Raw genomic sequence first — 17,324 nt, forward strand, 5'->3', positions numbered from 1 at the left:
CTAGCACCATACAGGATACGTGACGTACCTGAAAGAAACGGATAAAGCACCTATGTGCAACACGGACATCAGACTTACTGAGGACATACGGGGCGCACAGCTCACGCCCCGGCCCCTCACCATGTACGGGATAGAAGCCGCTCCCTTCCCGCAGAGCTCCATGAGCCGCGTGTGAACGTTCTGTAATCAGGACCGGACACTCCCGCTCCCACAACATGGTACAGTCTCCCGCCCAATCCACGTCCAGTGTAACCCTACAACTCCCGGCCTCCCCGCTGCTCCCGCCGCAGCATCCACAGAGAGATACAGCAGCGCGATAGTTAATTCCCACAACGCCAGAACTGCGCGCCAACCAATGAGAGCGGAGGGGAGAGGAGCGAGCGGCAGCGGCGGCGCCGGATTCGAACACACAAGGAGCGGAGCGGACAGCGAGCGGGTGAGTTCCCGGGGCTCCCAGATACCACAGTGTCCGGCGGGAGCGGCTGTGCACGGCTGCTGCTGCTGCTGCTGCTGCTACTCTCATCGGTGCAGGATCACTGCTGAGAGGAGGCTTGTATTGTCCGCCGCCATCGTGTGTGCAGGGGAAATGGTGTAGTAGGATGTAACTGAAAACCGCGCTGTGTGTACAGTCACCACTGCAGGGGTGAGAACCCCAGCCTCAGCGATACACCGTGTACAAACAGCTGAGCTATATATGTGTATAATAAATGTGTATGATGTATATATTCCATTGTGGTGGAATTATCCTTTTTGAAGGGGATATGTCACCAAATAATGCCCCCTCAGTCTGCACAGTGAGAATTGTCACATATTGTGTCATTGCGGCTACTGTCTGCGTCCTGCGCTCAGTACTGTACAGCAGCCATTAGAGCCCTGTTATTCCCAATGTGATGGTGCTCAGTGCAGATTGAGGAGGATGATGATGCACTGAGCTCTTAGCCACACCAGGGGTGCACCCAAACCCCATCCATTTATATACAAAGTAAATATTTATTTTCTTTGAAAGCAATACTAAGGTATATTTTTTTTTAGGGATGGAGTCCCATACGTGCCTGTGTATGTGGGTTAACATTTTGGATGTGACAAAGGCCCTTTAAAGGTATCCACGGGCACCAGGTATAAGACACTGGCCGTATGATCTCAGCCAGGTATGTCTCACTCTGAAACGCTGCAGCCAATGACTGCTCAGCGGCCTGTGTCATCTACATTAGCAGAGCTGCTGAGCTAAATGATTGGCTGCAGCGGTTACAAGCACTCTAGATGTGATGTCGCTGCTGAATCCGGGGAGGGGGAGTAAAAGCTCAGCTTATTGTACGTTTCTGAGATGGAGCAATAGAAGATGAAACAATCTTTACAGCAGAAATCCTTCTTTACTACTGGCTGATCGGGTTGTACTAATTGCTATATATAATACACTGCTCAAAAAAATAAAGGGAACACTCACATAACACATCCTAGATCTGAATAAATGAAATATTCTCATTGAATACTTTGTTCTGTACAAAGTTGAATGTGCTGGCAACAAAATCACACAAAAATCATCAATGGAAATCAAATTTATTAACCAATGGAGGCCTGGATTTGGAGTCGCCCCCAAAATTAAAGTGGAAAAACACACTACAGGCTGATCCAACTTTGATGTAATGTCCTTAAAACAAGTCAAAATGAGGCTCAGTATTGTGTGTGGCCTCCACGTTCCTGTATGACGTCCCTACAACGCCTGGGCATGCTCCTGATGAGGTTGCGGATGGTCTCCTGTGAGATCTCCTCCCAGACATGGACTAAAGCATCCGCCAACTCCTGGACAGTCTGTGGTGCAACGTGACGTTGGTGGATGGAGCGAGACATGATGTCCCAGATGTGCTCAATCGGATTCAGGTCTGGGGAACGGGCGGGCCAGTCCATAGCTTCAATGGCTTCATCTTGCAGGAACTGCTGACACACTCCAGCCACATGAGGTCTGGCATTGTCCTGCATTAGGAAGAACCCAGGGCCAACCGCACCAGCATATGGTCTCACATGTGGTCTGAGGATCTCATCTCTGTACCTAATGGCAGTCAGGCTACCTCTGGCGAGCACATGGGGGGCTCTGCGGCCCTCCAAAGAAATGCCACCCCACACCATTACTGACCCACTGCCAAACCGGTCATGCTGAAGGATGTTGCAGGCAGCAGATCACTCTCCACGGAGTCTCCAGACTCTGTCACGTGCTGAGTGTGAACCTGCATTCATCTGTGAAGAGCACAGGGCGCCAGTGGCGGCTTTGCCAATCCTGGTGTTCTGTGGCATTTCTTTGGAGGGGCGGACAGCCCCCCCATGTGCTTGCCAGAGGTAGCCTGACTGCCATTAGGTACCGAGATGAGATCCTCAGACCCCTTGTGAGACCATATGCTGGTGCGGTTGGCCCTGGGTTCCTCCTAATGCAGGACAATGCCAGACCTCATGTGGCTGGAGTGTGTCAGCAGTTCCTGCAAGATGAAGGCATTGAAGCTATGGACTGGCCCGCCCGGTCCCCAGACCTGAATCCGATTGAGCACATCTGGGACATCATGTCTTGCTCCATCCACCAACGTCATGTTGCACCACAGACTGTCCAGGAGTTGGCGGATGCTTTAGTCCAGGTCTGGGAGGAGATCCCACAGGAGACCATCCGCAACCTCATCAGGAACATGCCCAGGCGTTGTAGGGAGGCCATACAGGCACGTGGAGGCCACACACAATACTGAGCCTCATTTTGACTTGTCTTAAGGACATTACATCAAAGTTGGATCAGCCTGTAGTGTGTTTTTCCACTTTAATTTTGGGGGTGACTCCAAATCCAGGCCTCCATTGGTTAATAAATGTGATTTCCATTGATGATTTTTGTGTGATTTTGTTGTCAGCACATTCAACTTTGTACAGAACAAAGTATTCAATGAGAATATTTCATTCATTCAGATCTAGGATGTGTTATTTGAGTGTTCCCTTTATTTTTTTGAGCAGTGTATTTTTTTATTTTTGGCCTCTTGTCCTTTATGCGTCCTGTTAACTGAATCAGCCATAGAGAACTGATCTTTCCCGTGAGGACAACACAAGTGTCTCGCTTCTAGTCTGTCTTCTTCTCCTCCTCCTTCCTCCACACTTGGCCAAAGATCCATGTGCTGCCTGTGATCTTCCCTTTTTCAAAATTCCTTTCTCTATGTCCCTCCTCTCATACGGCATTTATCAGCCCCACAATGCTCGCTCATTGTATAACTTGTGCAGCAGTAGTGATGTGTTTGGGGACGTCTTGACTTCTCCCCAATGGCAGATCCACAAAAAAGGAGATTTTGCATTCCATGTTGGTTGAAGAGGCCGTGTCATCAGGTCAAAAGTGGCCAGTTTTTTGCTGTTTAAGGGTACGTGTCCATGATCAGTATTTGCAGCGTTTTGGACGTAGCTCACCTGTGCTGCATCCAAAACGCTGCGTCCTATAATAGAAGCACAGTGGATGGGATAGAAATCCGCATAAACTCACCGGCAGCGCGGCTTTAAGAGCCGCAGCATGTCAATTTCTGTTGCGGAGACGCTAGTCTCTGCAACAAAAATTTCCCCAATTGAATGTATAGGGTGCGGTAGCTCCGCATGTGTTAAGTGAATGTGAGGACGTAGCCAAATTCCTACTGCTCCCCTGAGTTTTCAATTTGTTTCTATTTTTTTTCCTTTTTCTTAAAATCCACCATTCGGTTCCAGAGATATGGGCCTTTTTTAGTGCTGAATTATATAGTCTTTACCAAGGGGGCGGTGCTCACTGGGGTCTCTGAGGATGTGTCTTTAGGCTGCTTTATAATACCTGTGAACACCGCCCCCTTGGCAAAGATCATAAAAATTAGCAATAAATAAAGGCGCATATCTCTGGAACTGTATGGCAGATTTACAAAAAAAACAACTTTTATTTCCGCTTCTCCCAAGTTGAGAACAAAAGCTGATCGTTTTTGACTCGGTGACAGGTCCTCTTTAATGACTCAGCGTAGCCATGTACTGAATGGGGTCCAGAGAAGTATATAAAGCCTCATTCAGATATACATCTTAACATTCATATTATATCCGTGTTTTTCACCAGGGCTGTGGAGTCAGTAAGCCAAACCTCCGACTTCTCAATTTCTATGACTCCGACTCCCTCAGACACGTGGCACTCATTCAGTTTGTCTGAACAGGAATAATTTATTAAATGTGAAATATTCAGAGAAATATAATAGTGACGTTTCGATCAACACAAGACCTTCATCTGTATAGTGGAAAGACTGCGTGCTGCAGAGCCAGGAGAAAGTCTGCGGCATCCACAGCTAAGACCGGAAGCGCTATCCAGATTACTGATGAAGGTCTTGTGTTCACCGAAACGTCTCTTTATGTTTTTCTGTATATTTCACATTTAATAAATTATTCCTGTTGAAACCCACGTGTCTTTTACAATGTAATTGACGGATTGGGATCCTACTTGTGCACCTGGGCGTCCAGAAGTGCCCTGTTTTTTCACGTTCTTGATTGTCACAGATCAGTACACAGGCATTACACGGACCAATGTTATTGAATAGGGCTCTTCAGATGACTTTTTTTTTTTCCATACGGACCAAGCATTTTCTAGTCTCCTAGTTTTTTTTAGGATAAAACTATCCCCATTCAATTCTGCAGGTGCTTAAAAACAGATCCCATGTGGATTATCCATATTGCATCCATTTTATTTACAATTACATCACAATTCTTAATATGGGAAACAGTAGAAAAATACGGACACAACAATAAGGATGAAAATCATTGTTTTATTTATTTTTTCCTACTGACTATTTTTCATACGCTTGATGAGCGCAGCTCAAACTAACAATATAAACTAAGATGCCCCTATTAAAATCACACCTTTGGTCCTCTAATCGCTGCCAGTGACGTCAGTGTTTTAAAAAGCCACATGATAAAGGAACAGGGCCTATCATGTGGCTTTTTAAAACACTGAAGTCATCATTCATTGGCTAATTCATGTCACATGGCGACCGACAATTAATCACAGGTGAATCTCTTTTGTGATTTACCACAGGCGAGTCAAAATCTGTTTCAATACTAAATTAATGTAAAAGGTGCCAATACCAGTGACAAGGCAAGCTTTGGGTTTTTCTATTTTTCCCTCCCATTGTTTTTTGTTTATATTTATTGTTGATCATTTGCTCTTTTGTATTTAACACGACTGCTCTATACAAACAACTATTTCACTTGACTAATTTTTTTCTAGGAGATATTCCACATTATGTACTCAAAGCGCACCTGTCAGTAGGATTGTGCTCAGTAAACTACATACACTGTCAGGTGGGCGACATTACACTGATTACAATGATACCTTGGTTGATTAGATCCATCCTGTGGTTCTTGTGTAATCTTTACTTTCAGTTTGGAGATAATGATATGTTCATACTTTGGGGCAGCTTGTGGGGGGGCGTTCTATCTGGTGCTCTGCTTACATATTCATCTGTATGCTCTTATGACAGCTCACTGATCCTTCACTGACCTGCCTCCTATTTTACCTAGCCCCGCACTACTACACATATGCATTATGTAAAATAGTAGGCAGGTCAGTGAACGATCAGTGAGCTGTCATAAGAGCATACGGATGAATATGTAAGCATAGCGCCCCGCACAGGCCAACCCGAAGCATGAGCATATCGTTATCTCCAAATTGAAAGTAAAGATTACACAAGAACCACAGGATGGATTTAATCAACCAAGGTATCATTTTAATCAGTGTAATGTCGCCCACCTGACAGTGTATGTAGTTTACTGAGCACAATACTACTGACAGGTGAGCTTTAAACTTCATGGGTGCCAATAATCATGAACAGGACTGTACACCTTCCCATAAAATGGGGTGGTAGAGATGGAGGGAAAACAAGCGGGCAGGTAATGTGTATGTAAATGATTGGCCCAACCATGATGCACCAAGCTACTCTACTTGGTTTAATCAGTCATTCTGTGCTGACAGAGTCCCTTTAATGTGATCAAGAGGCTCGGTGTACCGTCCCGCCCACTGGCTTTGCATGCCAACGCCTCTGTCACTGACGATTGGCAGCACCAGCTTGCCTGATCTTTCTCCTCAGACATTGACAGGACTAGCTTGCCTGTAGTGAGCAGTCACCGGTGAGGGAGGCATCAGCTTGCAGAACGGTAAACTGAAACTGAGCCTTATCTACACCAAGGGTGCACCAAGCAACCTATCAGCATGTTTGATTAAACTTCAGAAACATTGATTAGTATAGCCTAAAGCACATGGCCCCTTAGTATGTGTATATATATATATATATATATATATATATATATATATATATATATATATATATATATATATATATATATATATATATATATATATATATATATATATATATATATATATATATATATATATATATATATGTGTGTGTGTGTCGCTAAGGGGTGATGTGCTTTAGCTTATACTGTCAGTTTGGCCTGACAACCTCCTTTTGAGACCATTTATTTTATATTTGGGAACAAGTGTTAGACTGCTCGTTCTTATCGACCTGTGGAAACATATCAATAAACCAGCAAAATACTTGTTTGTTGGGTGATTGAATCTTTCCTGCTGGCGTTAAAATCATTGCTATAGGCAGCAGATCGCCCCGTGCAAACAGGACTTGTGCTGCCGATGACAATGATATTCCTCCATGCACACAGAACGATCATTATGTGCACGCTTAATTCTGGTCGGCGATTATTGTGGAGCATATATTAGCAGATGTGTAACCAGAATTCACAATACATACTGCCGATATTATTAATTGGATCTTTTAGACCTGATAATGCTGTATTTACTTAGAAAATCCATGTCAGAATGATTGAATGAAACTTTCACTAATTATTATTCAATCTCTACCCACTTAGCCTGATTGACAGCTCCTCAGTGTCCCTCCTCCCTGCTGCTGCTGAGATCGCACACTGCTCAGTACAAGCTGCAGCTGTCAGTCTGTAGGAGACTGAATACACTTGAACTCATGAGCTCTCACTCTTTAGATGGAGTTATATTAATATCAGAATTATGCAGCCATTCTGACATGGATTTTCAAAGTAAATACACCAGTATCATCAGAGAGATCTGTGTACTCTATACAGTTTATATTGTCAACTTTGGTAGCAAATCTGCTATGTTATGTTAACCTGCCTAAAATGTATGTTAAATAGTCACTGGCATATATCGGTCCAAAAGAAATGTACAAACCTTGTAGTCCATAAACTTGGGTCTGTTGACTGACCTGAGCACCATAAACAGCAGCCTGTAATGTAACGATGCATATTCATTGATCTCCATTACTAACTGGGCGTCTCACTGACACGAGAGACAATTCCTCTCACTCAGGCGTATAAGTAAAATGTGAAGCTTCCTGCACATGTGAGACTTTCACCGTTATTTTATTCCTCATGTTTTCCAGTGTCTGACAAAGAAGATGTCTTCAATCTTTCAAAGTGTTGGTTGGAGGAATCACGATGTATTGGAAAACATTGATGAACAGGACAGTCCTCAGCCTGACAAGTTCAGAAAAAGGCCGTCGTCCAGCTCCCTTAACACAGTGCGCATGTCCCTGCGGAAGAGGATGCCGCTAAAGCCGGTGGAAATCAACATAAATGCTGTTCCTGACTGGAGCAGAGTGGGAGTGAAGGAGAAGCGGCGCCCCCTACAGTCCAGGATGACCGTTACAGCTATGAACGTGTTTGGAGCCATGTCAAAGGTAAATGTTGTGGTACGTTTTTGAACCCTTTAAATGACTGAGCCAAACTCTCCAAATCTGACATGTTACTTCATGTGCTAATAACTTTGGAATGTTTTAGCATATCCCAGTGATTTTTATTTTATTTATTTTTGGACACATTGTACTTTATGCCATTAGTAAATTTAGGGTTGTGTTTTGCATTTATTTATAAACAATATCTGAAATTTGATTGAAATTGCAAATTTTTCTGAATTTCCAACTTTAAATATTTATACAGTTAAACCAAATGGTCATTCCACGCACAAAAAAAAAGTTAATAACATTTCCCATATGTGTACTTTACATCAACATCAGTCTTCAAATGTCTTTTTATTTTGTTAGGTTTACCTTTAACCTTAAAAACTATGAAACTTAACATGTTGGTTGATCCAGAGGAAGACAAAAACCCCATTAAGGTTGTTAGAAGGTTTAAAACAGACTGACATTCATTGTTGTTATAACGAAGAAGTTTAAAACACTGTAGCTCTGAGTCCATTGTAATGCCACCATATACCACTATTTGTCCAATAAAGGTATTTTAAATCTTCTAACTTATGTTCCACATTCTTCTTGGACTACATGTTCGGTGTTTTCCTCTTTTGGTTTCTCTTAATTTCATAATAAAAGAACAAGTACAATAATCATGAATAATACAAGTCAGTGACTGGTACAGGAGGAGAGAGGACCCTGCCCGCGAGGGCTCACAATCTACAAGGGATGGTTAAGGATAGAGCTGGTCGTGCACCGGTATGGTGGAGCGATGGTTACTGCAGGTTGTAGGCTTGTTGGAAGAAGTGGGTCTTCAGGTTCCTTTTGAAGGTTTCCACGGTAGGCAAGAGTCTGATGTGTTGGGGTACAGAGTTCCAGAGTAGAGAGGATGCACGGGAGAAATCTTGTATGCGATTGTGGGAAGAGGGGAGTAGAGAAGGAGATCTTGTGAGGATCGGAGGTTGCGTGCAGGTAAGTACCGGGAGACTAGGTCACAGATATATGGAGGAGACAGGTTGTGGATGGCTTTGTATGCCAAAGTTGGGCTTTTCAACTGGAGTCTCTGGGCAATGGGGAGCCGGTGAAGGGATTGACAGAGGAGAGGCCAGGAAATAGCGGGGGGACAGGTGGGTTAGTCGGGCAGCAAATATATGTACATATATCTCAATATGTACAGGCTAGTATAAATAGATCAAATGTGCACAGATCGCTGTTATAACAGCGATAAGCAGGTACCAGAATGCAACAGCCGAGACACAGACGGATCAAAAGTATACTTCTTTTAACAACTAATATTAATTGTAAAACATGTATTATATGGTAACAATTTCTCTACATTTGAGAGTAAAATGAGCAATAAATCACATAACAGAATAAATGATCAGTTGGTAGTATAAATGATCTACTGGAGGGAAGGGGAATTAGAATGTCATTAACTATATCGGGCGAGGGGCTGTCTTTTAAAGCTTTGGCAATACTCTTGTTTCTATCACAACTCGCTGCCCGTTTCCCCCTTAACTCTTTATCCACTTTCGCAATGCTGCTCAGGGGTCTGCTGGTCCCCGTCTGACTACTGTCTTTCCCCTTATCCGTGCCCGGTACCATATGTCTCTGTCAGAGGTAACGGCCCGTCTCACGCGTCCTTCCTGGTCACCGACCTGAACGTGAATCTGATCTCGCACCTCCGGAGCTTCTGCGACGTCCTGTCTCTGGCGCACACGTCTTGAGAACCGTGCCGCCGCTATCTATTCCCGTTCTGTCGACCGACGTAACCTGGGTGAGGAACCTTGACTGGCGTCGCTCGGGGCTTGACCATCGACGTCTGGGCTGGGCGGATACGCGGCACCCTTCTTCCTGACAGGAGCTCTGGACGCTGCTGTTGCTCCTCCCGTCTCCTTGTTCGGCGTCAGAATCACCTCAGAACTTGTACACGTACTGTTTTCCTCCTCAGCTCGTTTCCCTGATAACGCTGTCCCCAGAGTTCTGATCACACTCCTCTCCTCTGCCATGCCTCCATGCTGTTCTGGTTCCACAGTGGCTTGTCTCCTTACACAGCCAAGGAATATTGTGTCCAATTTAGTGGTAAACACCAAGGGATGAGTATTGGAGAATGTCCCTTGTTTGCCTTAGAGTGCTTCAGCCCGTTCCAGATTGATCTGTTGTCAAAAGGTGAAATGCTGTGACTGATATTGATAGAGCCCTTACTGTGTCAGTCCTTAGGCCCCGAATCCGGCGTTGCATGTACTGAACAAGGTCATGTGTGCAATACATCCTTTGCGGGAGCGTTCCCTTATATCGTGCCTGTCAGATGATACTGAGATGGCAGTGATCTCCCGCCGGAAGCGCTGCTGCTATTCTGTGGCACGTGCAGGGGGCTTGTGGGGAAGTGGTGTGGCATCACTGCCGAAGATGCGGCCACAAATCACCGACGCCTTTAGAAGGAAGCGTAGTCCTCCTCCTTCTTCAGGACCCCTGTGGCTGTCCTTTTGGTAACTCTGGTATTTGAAAAATCAACATTAATTGCTGAATCAACAAAAGTCCAATTTATCAACCTATATAATGGTTAGAGATGAGTGAAATAATTAGCAGAACCATGATCCAGCAGCCACGTCAGTATCCTGTGGAGTTGACTCCCGGATTCCGGCTGCCTAACTGGGGGAGCCGGCTATCAATCAGAATGACGTTGGAAGCAGCCGCTCTGTCGACGTGATGTCAGCAGATGCAGTTGATTCACCGGCAGGAGTGGTCTCTGACCGCTCTGTGCCGGGGAAGAACGGCCATGCACAGGCAGGTAAGTAGCAACTACCGGCCTGTTAGTGCTTGGCCACGTTTTTTGGTTTTCAGAAAGTCCCTTTAAGGGCCTTTGAAGAACGGGAGGAAAAACAAACATTGCAAAAACTTCACTACAGGGTATTTTACACTGTAATTCGTCCGTATTTCCTTCAGTAGCAGAAGCGTTCTGATGTCTCGGGTGGCTTAGTGTTCCCCACTTCCCGGTGTCAAAAACGTCTCCCTATATCAACTTGCAAAGAAAAACCGTGAGAAAACTCCACGAAAAAATGTACACGTCTTCTACACAGATCCAGTTCATTAGTATAGGTGAAAAAGTTCTGTAATTCACCATTCAATCATTGTATGGAAAAGCTACAAAACATGGATGCCATTAGCTTGCTGATTTTTAAATGGCATTTTATAAATTGGGTTCAAAGCTAACAAATACGTATGGAGCCCACTTGTCTGGATGAGTCTTTACTGACCTGGGACTCCCCTCTGAAAGCTACCACTATGGCATTTCTTTAATTTTGAGGTCTGCCGGGCTGCTCAATGTGCACTATACAGGTGCATCTCACTAAATTAGAATATCATCAAAAAGTTAATTTATTTCAGTTCTTCAATACAAAAAGTGAAACTCATATATTATATAGAGTCATTACAAACAGTGATCTATTTCAAGTGTTTATTTCTGTTAATGTTGATTATGGCTTACAGCCAATGAAAACACAAGTCATTATCTCAGTAAATTAGAATACTTTATAACCAGGGCTTTGGAGTTGGTAAGCCAAACCTCCGACTTCTCAATTTCCATGACTCCGACTCCACGACTCCCTCATACATGGCTCATGTTGAAGTGATACATTTACTGTAGCACAGATTCATCTCAGCTAAAAGTCTAGACCCTTAGATCAGGAATAGGACAGACATTTATAGGACATTTCATAACTTTCCCAAATTATTATGAAAAAAATATTCCCCACAAACTGCATTGAACTACTGTACCCAATTTATTATATATTTTCGGAGTCGGTCCATTTTATACTGACTCCGACTCCACAGCCCTGTTTACAATAACAGCTTGAAAAATGTTTTTAAAATGTTGTCCTACTGAAATGTATGTTCAGTAAATGCACTCAATACTTGGTCGAGGCTCCTTTTGCATCAATTACTGCATCAATGCGGTATGGCATGGAGGCGATCAGCTTGTGGCACTGCTGAGGGGTTATGGAAGCCCAGGTTGCTTTGATAGCAGCCTTCAGCTCGTCTGCATTGTTGGGTCTGGTGTCTCTCATCTTCCTCTTGACAATACCCCATAGATTCTCTGGGATTAAGGTCAGGCGAGTTTGGTGGCCAATCAAGCACAGTGATACTGTTGTTTTTAAACCAGTTATTGGTACTTTTGGCAGTGTGGACAGGTGCCAAGTCCTGCTGGAGAATGAAATATCCATCTCCAAAAAGCTTGTCGGTAGGGGGAAGCATGAAGTGCTCTAAAATGTCCTGGTAGACGACTGCGCCGACTTTGGTCTTGGTAAAACCGTGGACCTACACCAGCAGATGACATGGCTCCCCAAACCATCACTGATTGTGGAAACTTCACACTAGATTGGATTGTGGCCTCCCCACTCTTCCTCCTGACTCTGGGACCTTGATTTCCAAATCAAATGCAAAATTTACTTTGTATTTATTTTAGTGTCAATGACTGCCTTCTAGACATCTGTTAGGTCAGCAGTCTTCCCTATGATTGTTGAGCCTACTGAAACAGACTACGGGACCTTTTTAAATGCTTAGGAAGCCTTTGCAGGTGTTTTTTGTTAATTCTAATTTACTGAGATAATGACTTTTGTGTTTTCATTGGCTGTAAGCCATAATCATCAATATTAACAGAAATAAACACTTGAAATAGATCACTCTGTTTGTAATGACTCTATATAATATATGAGTTTCACTTTTTGTATTCAAGAACTGAAATAAATTAACTTTTTGATGATCTTCTAATTTAGTGAGAAGCACCTGTATATGACATGGGAATCACGTGAACTGACCCCCCTTGAAAATTCAGCCTATTTGGTACTTAATCATGGAGAAGTTTTTATTTATTTATTTATTTTTTTTTGCATTTTGAAAGCAAAAACATGTTTAATCATTATACGCTGCCCCCTCACAGCCGCTTTCATTGTTGTAGACGCTGTACTGTGTATTGCTCCATTCTGAGGAGTCACCGACAGGGGCCACATGGTTAATTTTAACTGCAATCAATGTAAGATTACAGGGCGAGAATTTTGCATTTATTACAGAACTTCCCTATCTGAAATGATGTTGTCAGCTATTCAGACTAATGTTCTGTTTTTTCTAAAAACATTTCTGGCACAGAAAAGCTTTTCAGCTTGGATTATTCCCGGAGACCTTGGGCGGGAAAATGTGAAGCATTTGTGGAATGTATCCGTTAGTTTGATAAGTTAGTATGTAGAAGAGGGACGTATCTCTACAAAGTAACGAGGAATGATAAGACTATCTGCTCTTGTGTCTCAAGTCCCGGAGGGCTTTGTATATCTAGAAAGCCATGTCAATCGTCAACGTCCCAGCGATACAGAGAATGGTAGCAGACTTCCTCAAATCCGTTACTGTAAAAGGAGAACTTTGCTACGTTACTGCCTTATGCCAAGAGCTACTTTGAGTAAAACACTTAAAGAGATTGTCCACTACTTTTACATTGTTGGCCTAGCCTTGGGATAGGCCATCAATGTTTGATCTGCCGGGGTCTGACACCCAGCACCCTCTGCCGATCAGATGCTAACGGCGGTGGCCGGAATTACGCACTTGCCGAGCTGGCCGTCTACATGTAGTGGCTGCCGCAGGGTACTGCACATCCGCCTTTTATTGATTTGAATAGGAGGCGGATGTACAGTACCCCGCAACAGCCACTACATGAAGACGGCCAGCTCGGCAAGTAAGTACTTCCAGCTGCTGGCACCGATAACAGCTGATTGGCAGGAGTACCGGGTGTCGGACCCTGTCCGATCAGACATTGATGGCCTATCCTTAGGATAGGTCAGTGATGGAGAACCTTTAATAGACCGAGTGCCCACACGGCAATCCAAAACCCACTTATTTATCACAAAGTGCCAACTTCAATTTAACCTGAACACTGAGGTTTTAGTTTACAAAAACAACTCCTACATTAGCGCGCTATAGAGTCTATAGCAAAGAGCTTGTAAGCGCTGCACTCCAAGCCTAAGATACTAGCTACCCATTGCAGAGGCTGTCAGTTCTTGAGATTGGAGAGTATTTTAAATGAAAAGTAAAGTTGTTTGTTTTTACAACCTCTTTGCAATTGTCATGATGAGAATAACCCTTTAAACCAGGGATGGCAAGCTCAAATACACAGAGGGCCAAAGTTAAAAGCATGGAAAAGGTCGCGGGCCAACCTTGATATTTGTAAAGGAAAAACTTCCTCAATTGTAGACCTTTTTTATCAAATAAAACGATTAACTTTTGGAATTATAGTGGGCTAATATAATATGTTATGTAAGAGCAATAAAAAGCATATGGCCCAATGGCCTAATTTAAATATGTAATAACAAAGGTTAAAAACCTTGAATAAAACAGATAATGTGCGATGCAAACAAAAGTGCCCCAAACACCGTGAATTCCTCCATATGTACAGTATGATGACCTTACTTTACCCCTCTCTCAATCCCCCCACCAAAGAATGGTGACCTCCATCACAGTATGATTCTCCAACTGTAATCTCCACATAGATTTCCATACAGTGTAATGGGCCCCAGATGGTGCTCCATACTGTATAATGGCCCCGCATAGTGCTCCATACTGTATAGTGGCCCCAGATTAAAAAAAGTGAAAATAACTACTCACCCCTGTTGTTCCAACGCTGATCTGGTCTCTTCATATATCACAGTTCTACCTGTGGGCACGCGCTATCTTTTCAGCCCGCCCGCCATCCCCTCATTCTCCTCATACGCGCAGACTGATGCACGCACTAGCGCCCGCGGCCACTTTGCATGCGCCCCCTCCCTGATGGGAAGGTGTGTGTGCAGATTAGAGTGGCGGCGGCGCTAGTAAGAGGGGGATGACGTGCTGGCTGAGGAGATGCTGCGCTTGTCCTAGGTTCCCCACCACTGATATAGGCCCTTACTCTCCAGCAACTAAGCTGATTTAAAAATGCGTCATACATCACCTCCAATCAATGTGTAGTGGCTACTGCAGGGAACTGTGGGTACTGTTCAACAGCTCCTACTCTTTTGATAGGGCCTGCTCTTCATCACCCAGCAGTGACTGCTATACAATGAATGGAGCTGTTTGCCAGAGCAAGTAACAGCTGATCAGTGGGGTACACATCATCCAATCCTACTGATTTTGTCAGGTTCATCCAACTTTAGTTTAAAGTGTATGGGGGCGTCTAGACAAACTTGTGTAATGATGTGCCAAACTTAATTAAGCAGCTACCATTTCTGCAGATCCAGCTTTTTATATAATACTGTGCAGCTTTTTATATAATACTATTTAGTTACTATATGACTTATTACTAATTAGTGAATTTAGAACAAAACTCCAACTTTATATGCCAGGTTACAGCCTCTTTATCTGTTAGGTTGCCGTGGTAACCTGTTACAATGAATTGTGATGTCACTGCTGAGATGTCACAAAGTTCTACGTTTCTGAGAACCTTCAGTCATTTTCTGCTCAACAGGTGATTTTGTTGCTTTGATCTCTAAAGTGACTGTTTTATTTGGAGTTAAAAACATGTTCTGGCTGGAAAGGTACATCCTTAGGACAGTCGGTGATATTGCTGGAGAGTATGTTCTTATGAAGCTGAATGGACTCATAAATAATCAGCAATACAGGGATAAAGTATAGAGGGGCCAAGAAAATTATGAGAGGAAAAAGCGTGAATTCATGGAAGTTCTCATGGATTTGGCCCTCGTGGACAGGAGGCTGCAAGCTCTCCTTCAAAAGTACTTTAGATGAAGATATTGCTGGAGAGTATGGACTCATAAATAGTCAGAAATACAGGGATAAAGAGCAGAGGGGCCAAGAATGGATGTGGCCTGCATAGATAGGAGTGTGCAAGCTCTCCTTCAAAGGTACTTTACATGAGGATATTGCTGGAGAGTATATCCTCACACAGCTGAATGGACTCATAAATAATCAGAAATCCAGGGATGAAGTGCAAATGCAGAGGGGGCACGAAAATTTTCTGAGGAAGAACCGTAAATTCATGAAAGTTCTCGTGGATGTGGCCTGTGTGGACAGGCTGGAGGGTGCAAGCTCTCCTTCAAAGGTACTTTAGATGCAGACAAAACTAATACCATGGTTATCCCAGGAACTAAAGCAAGTATCATCTGTATCTGCCAGCAAATACGATATACAAGCACGTCCTCTTATCAAAGCTATATATTTGAGAGGATTACAATGTCAAAAATATGTATGGATTCTAGAGGTACAAGAAATTTTTCATATTTGATTTGGGGACACTTCTCTTGGACCTGGTTACAGTCATAGTTACTTTAATTATTCATTTCTTCGATTATTAAAATAGCAAGACATGTAGGCATCCTTTCTAAGTGCTAAGCTGTGCGCGAGTTTTTCTAAGTGAAGTCGCTTCAGAAAAATGCTGTTGGTCACTTTCCTGGGGCGACTTGGCCACTAGTATTGCTGTCATTCTTTCGTTAACTCCGCCGCCAGCATCTTTTACTCTTTACTTTAGAGTATAGAGAGCGGGTGACCTCCCGGCAGAAGCTGCCCGGAGAATGAGCATCTCACTTTTTTTTTTTTTTTTTTTTTTAACTGCTTCAGGGTTTGTTCACCCTCAAGTGGTGAAAAGGTGACATAAGACGGAACAATGACGCCCATCCTCAAAAAGCTATCCCTTGACCCAACCGCCTTGTCCAGCTACTGCCCCATATCACTTATCCCATTTGCCTCCAAACTCCTTGAGCAAACACATTCACGCTGAACTTTCCTCTCACTTCTCATCTAACTCTCTCTTCAACAATCCGACTTCCACCCCCACTATTCCACCAAATCTGCCCTTACCAGAATTACTAATGACTTTCAGCCAAAGCTAACATACAATTCTCTGTACTCCTTCTTGACCTGTCCTCTGCCTTCGACACAGTTGACCACTGCCTCCTACTACAGATCCTCTTTTCCTTTGACGTCAAAAACCTTGCCCTATCTTAGATCTCCTCATACCTTTCTAACCGCACATTTAGTGTCTCCCACTCCCACACTACCTCCTCATCCCGCCCCCTCTCTGTTGGAGTCGCTCAAGGCTCTGTCCTAGGACCCCTACTCTTCTCAATCTATACCCTTGGCCTGGGACAGCTCATAAAATCCCATGGCTTCCAGTACCATTTGTACGCTGATGACACCCAGATCTACCTCTCTGGCCCAGATGTCACCTCTCTGCTGTCCAGAATTTCAGCATGTCTAGCAGCCATATCCTCCTTCTCCTCCTGCTTCCTCAAGCTCAATGTGGACAAAATTGAACTCCTCATCTTTCCCACATCTCGCATATCTTCCCCACCTAACCTTTCTATCACAATAAATGACATCACACTTTCCCCTGTATCGGCAATCCGCTGCCTCAGAGTAACCTTTGACTCTGCCCTGTCCTTCAAACCCCACATCCAAGCTCTCACCACCTCCTGTCGCCTCCAGCTCAAAAATATATTTCCGGAATCAGTGCTTTCCTCAACCCTCAATCTACTAAACTGCTTGTGAATGCCCTCATAATCTCCCGCCTCGACTACTGCAACATCCTCCTCTGTGGCCTAC

At 43.8% G+C, this 17,324-nt stretch overlaps 2 protein-coding genes across 7 annotated transcripts in view; one reads left to right on the top strand and one right to left on the bottom strand.

Moving 5' to 3' along the window:
• The window catches only part of AIPL1 (AIP like 1 HSP90 co-chaperone), a 253,022-nt gene extending 252,795 nt beyond the window's left edge, over nt 1-227 (bottom strand). The window contains exon 1 of the mRNA XM_073667818.1: nt 79-227. Within this exon, the coding sequence (XP_073523919.1) occupies nt 79-162 (84 nt within the window). The 5' untranslated portion in view covers nt 163-227. The remainder of the gene's footprint in view (nt 1-78) is intronic.
• PIMREG (PICALM interacting mitotic regulator) overlaps nt 1-17,324 on the top strand; it is a 45,775-nt gene that overhangs the window by 31 nt on the left and 28,420 nt on the right. For 2 of the 6 annotated variants that reach the window (XM_073667819.1, XM_073667823.1), the window contains exons 1-2: nt 1-436; nt 7,446-7,754. The exon at nt 1-436 is cut by the window's left edge. In XM_073667819.1, coding sequence (XP_073523920.1) covers nt 356-436; nt 7,446-7,754 — 390 coding nt within the window. In that variant the 5' untranslated portion in view covers nt 1-355. Of the gene's footprint in view, nt 437-1,032; nt 1,149-7,445; nt 7,755-17,324 lie in introns of all 6 variants that reach the window. The other 4 variants (XM_073667820.1, XM_073667824.1, XM_073667821.1 and 1 more) reach the window with 3 other exon arrangements.

This window comes from Phyllobates terribilis, unplaced genomic scaffold (genome assembly GCF_046119375.1).
Source record: "Phyllobates terribilis strain yellow unplaced genomic scaffold, ASM4611937v1 Scaffold_2__4_contigs__length_985480577, whole genome shotgun sequence".
In the NCBI taxonomy this organism is placed as follows: Eukaryota; Metazoa; Chordata; class Amphibia; order Anura; family Dendrobatidae; genus Phyllobates; species Phyllobates terribilis.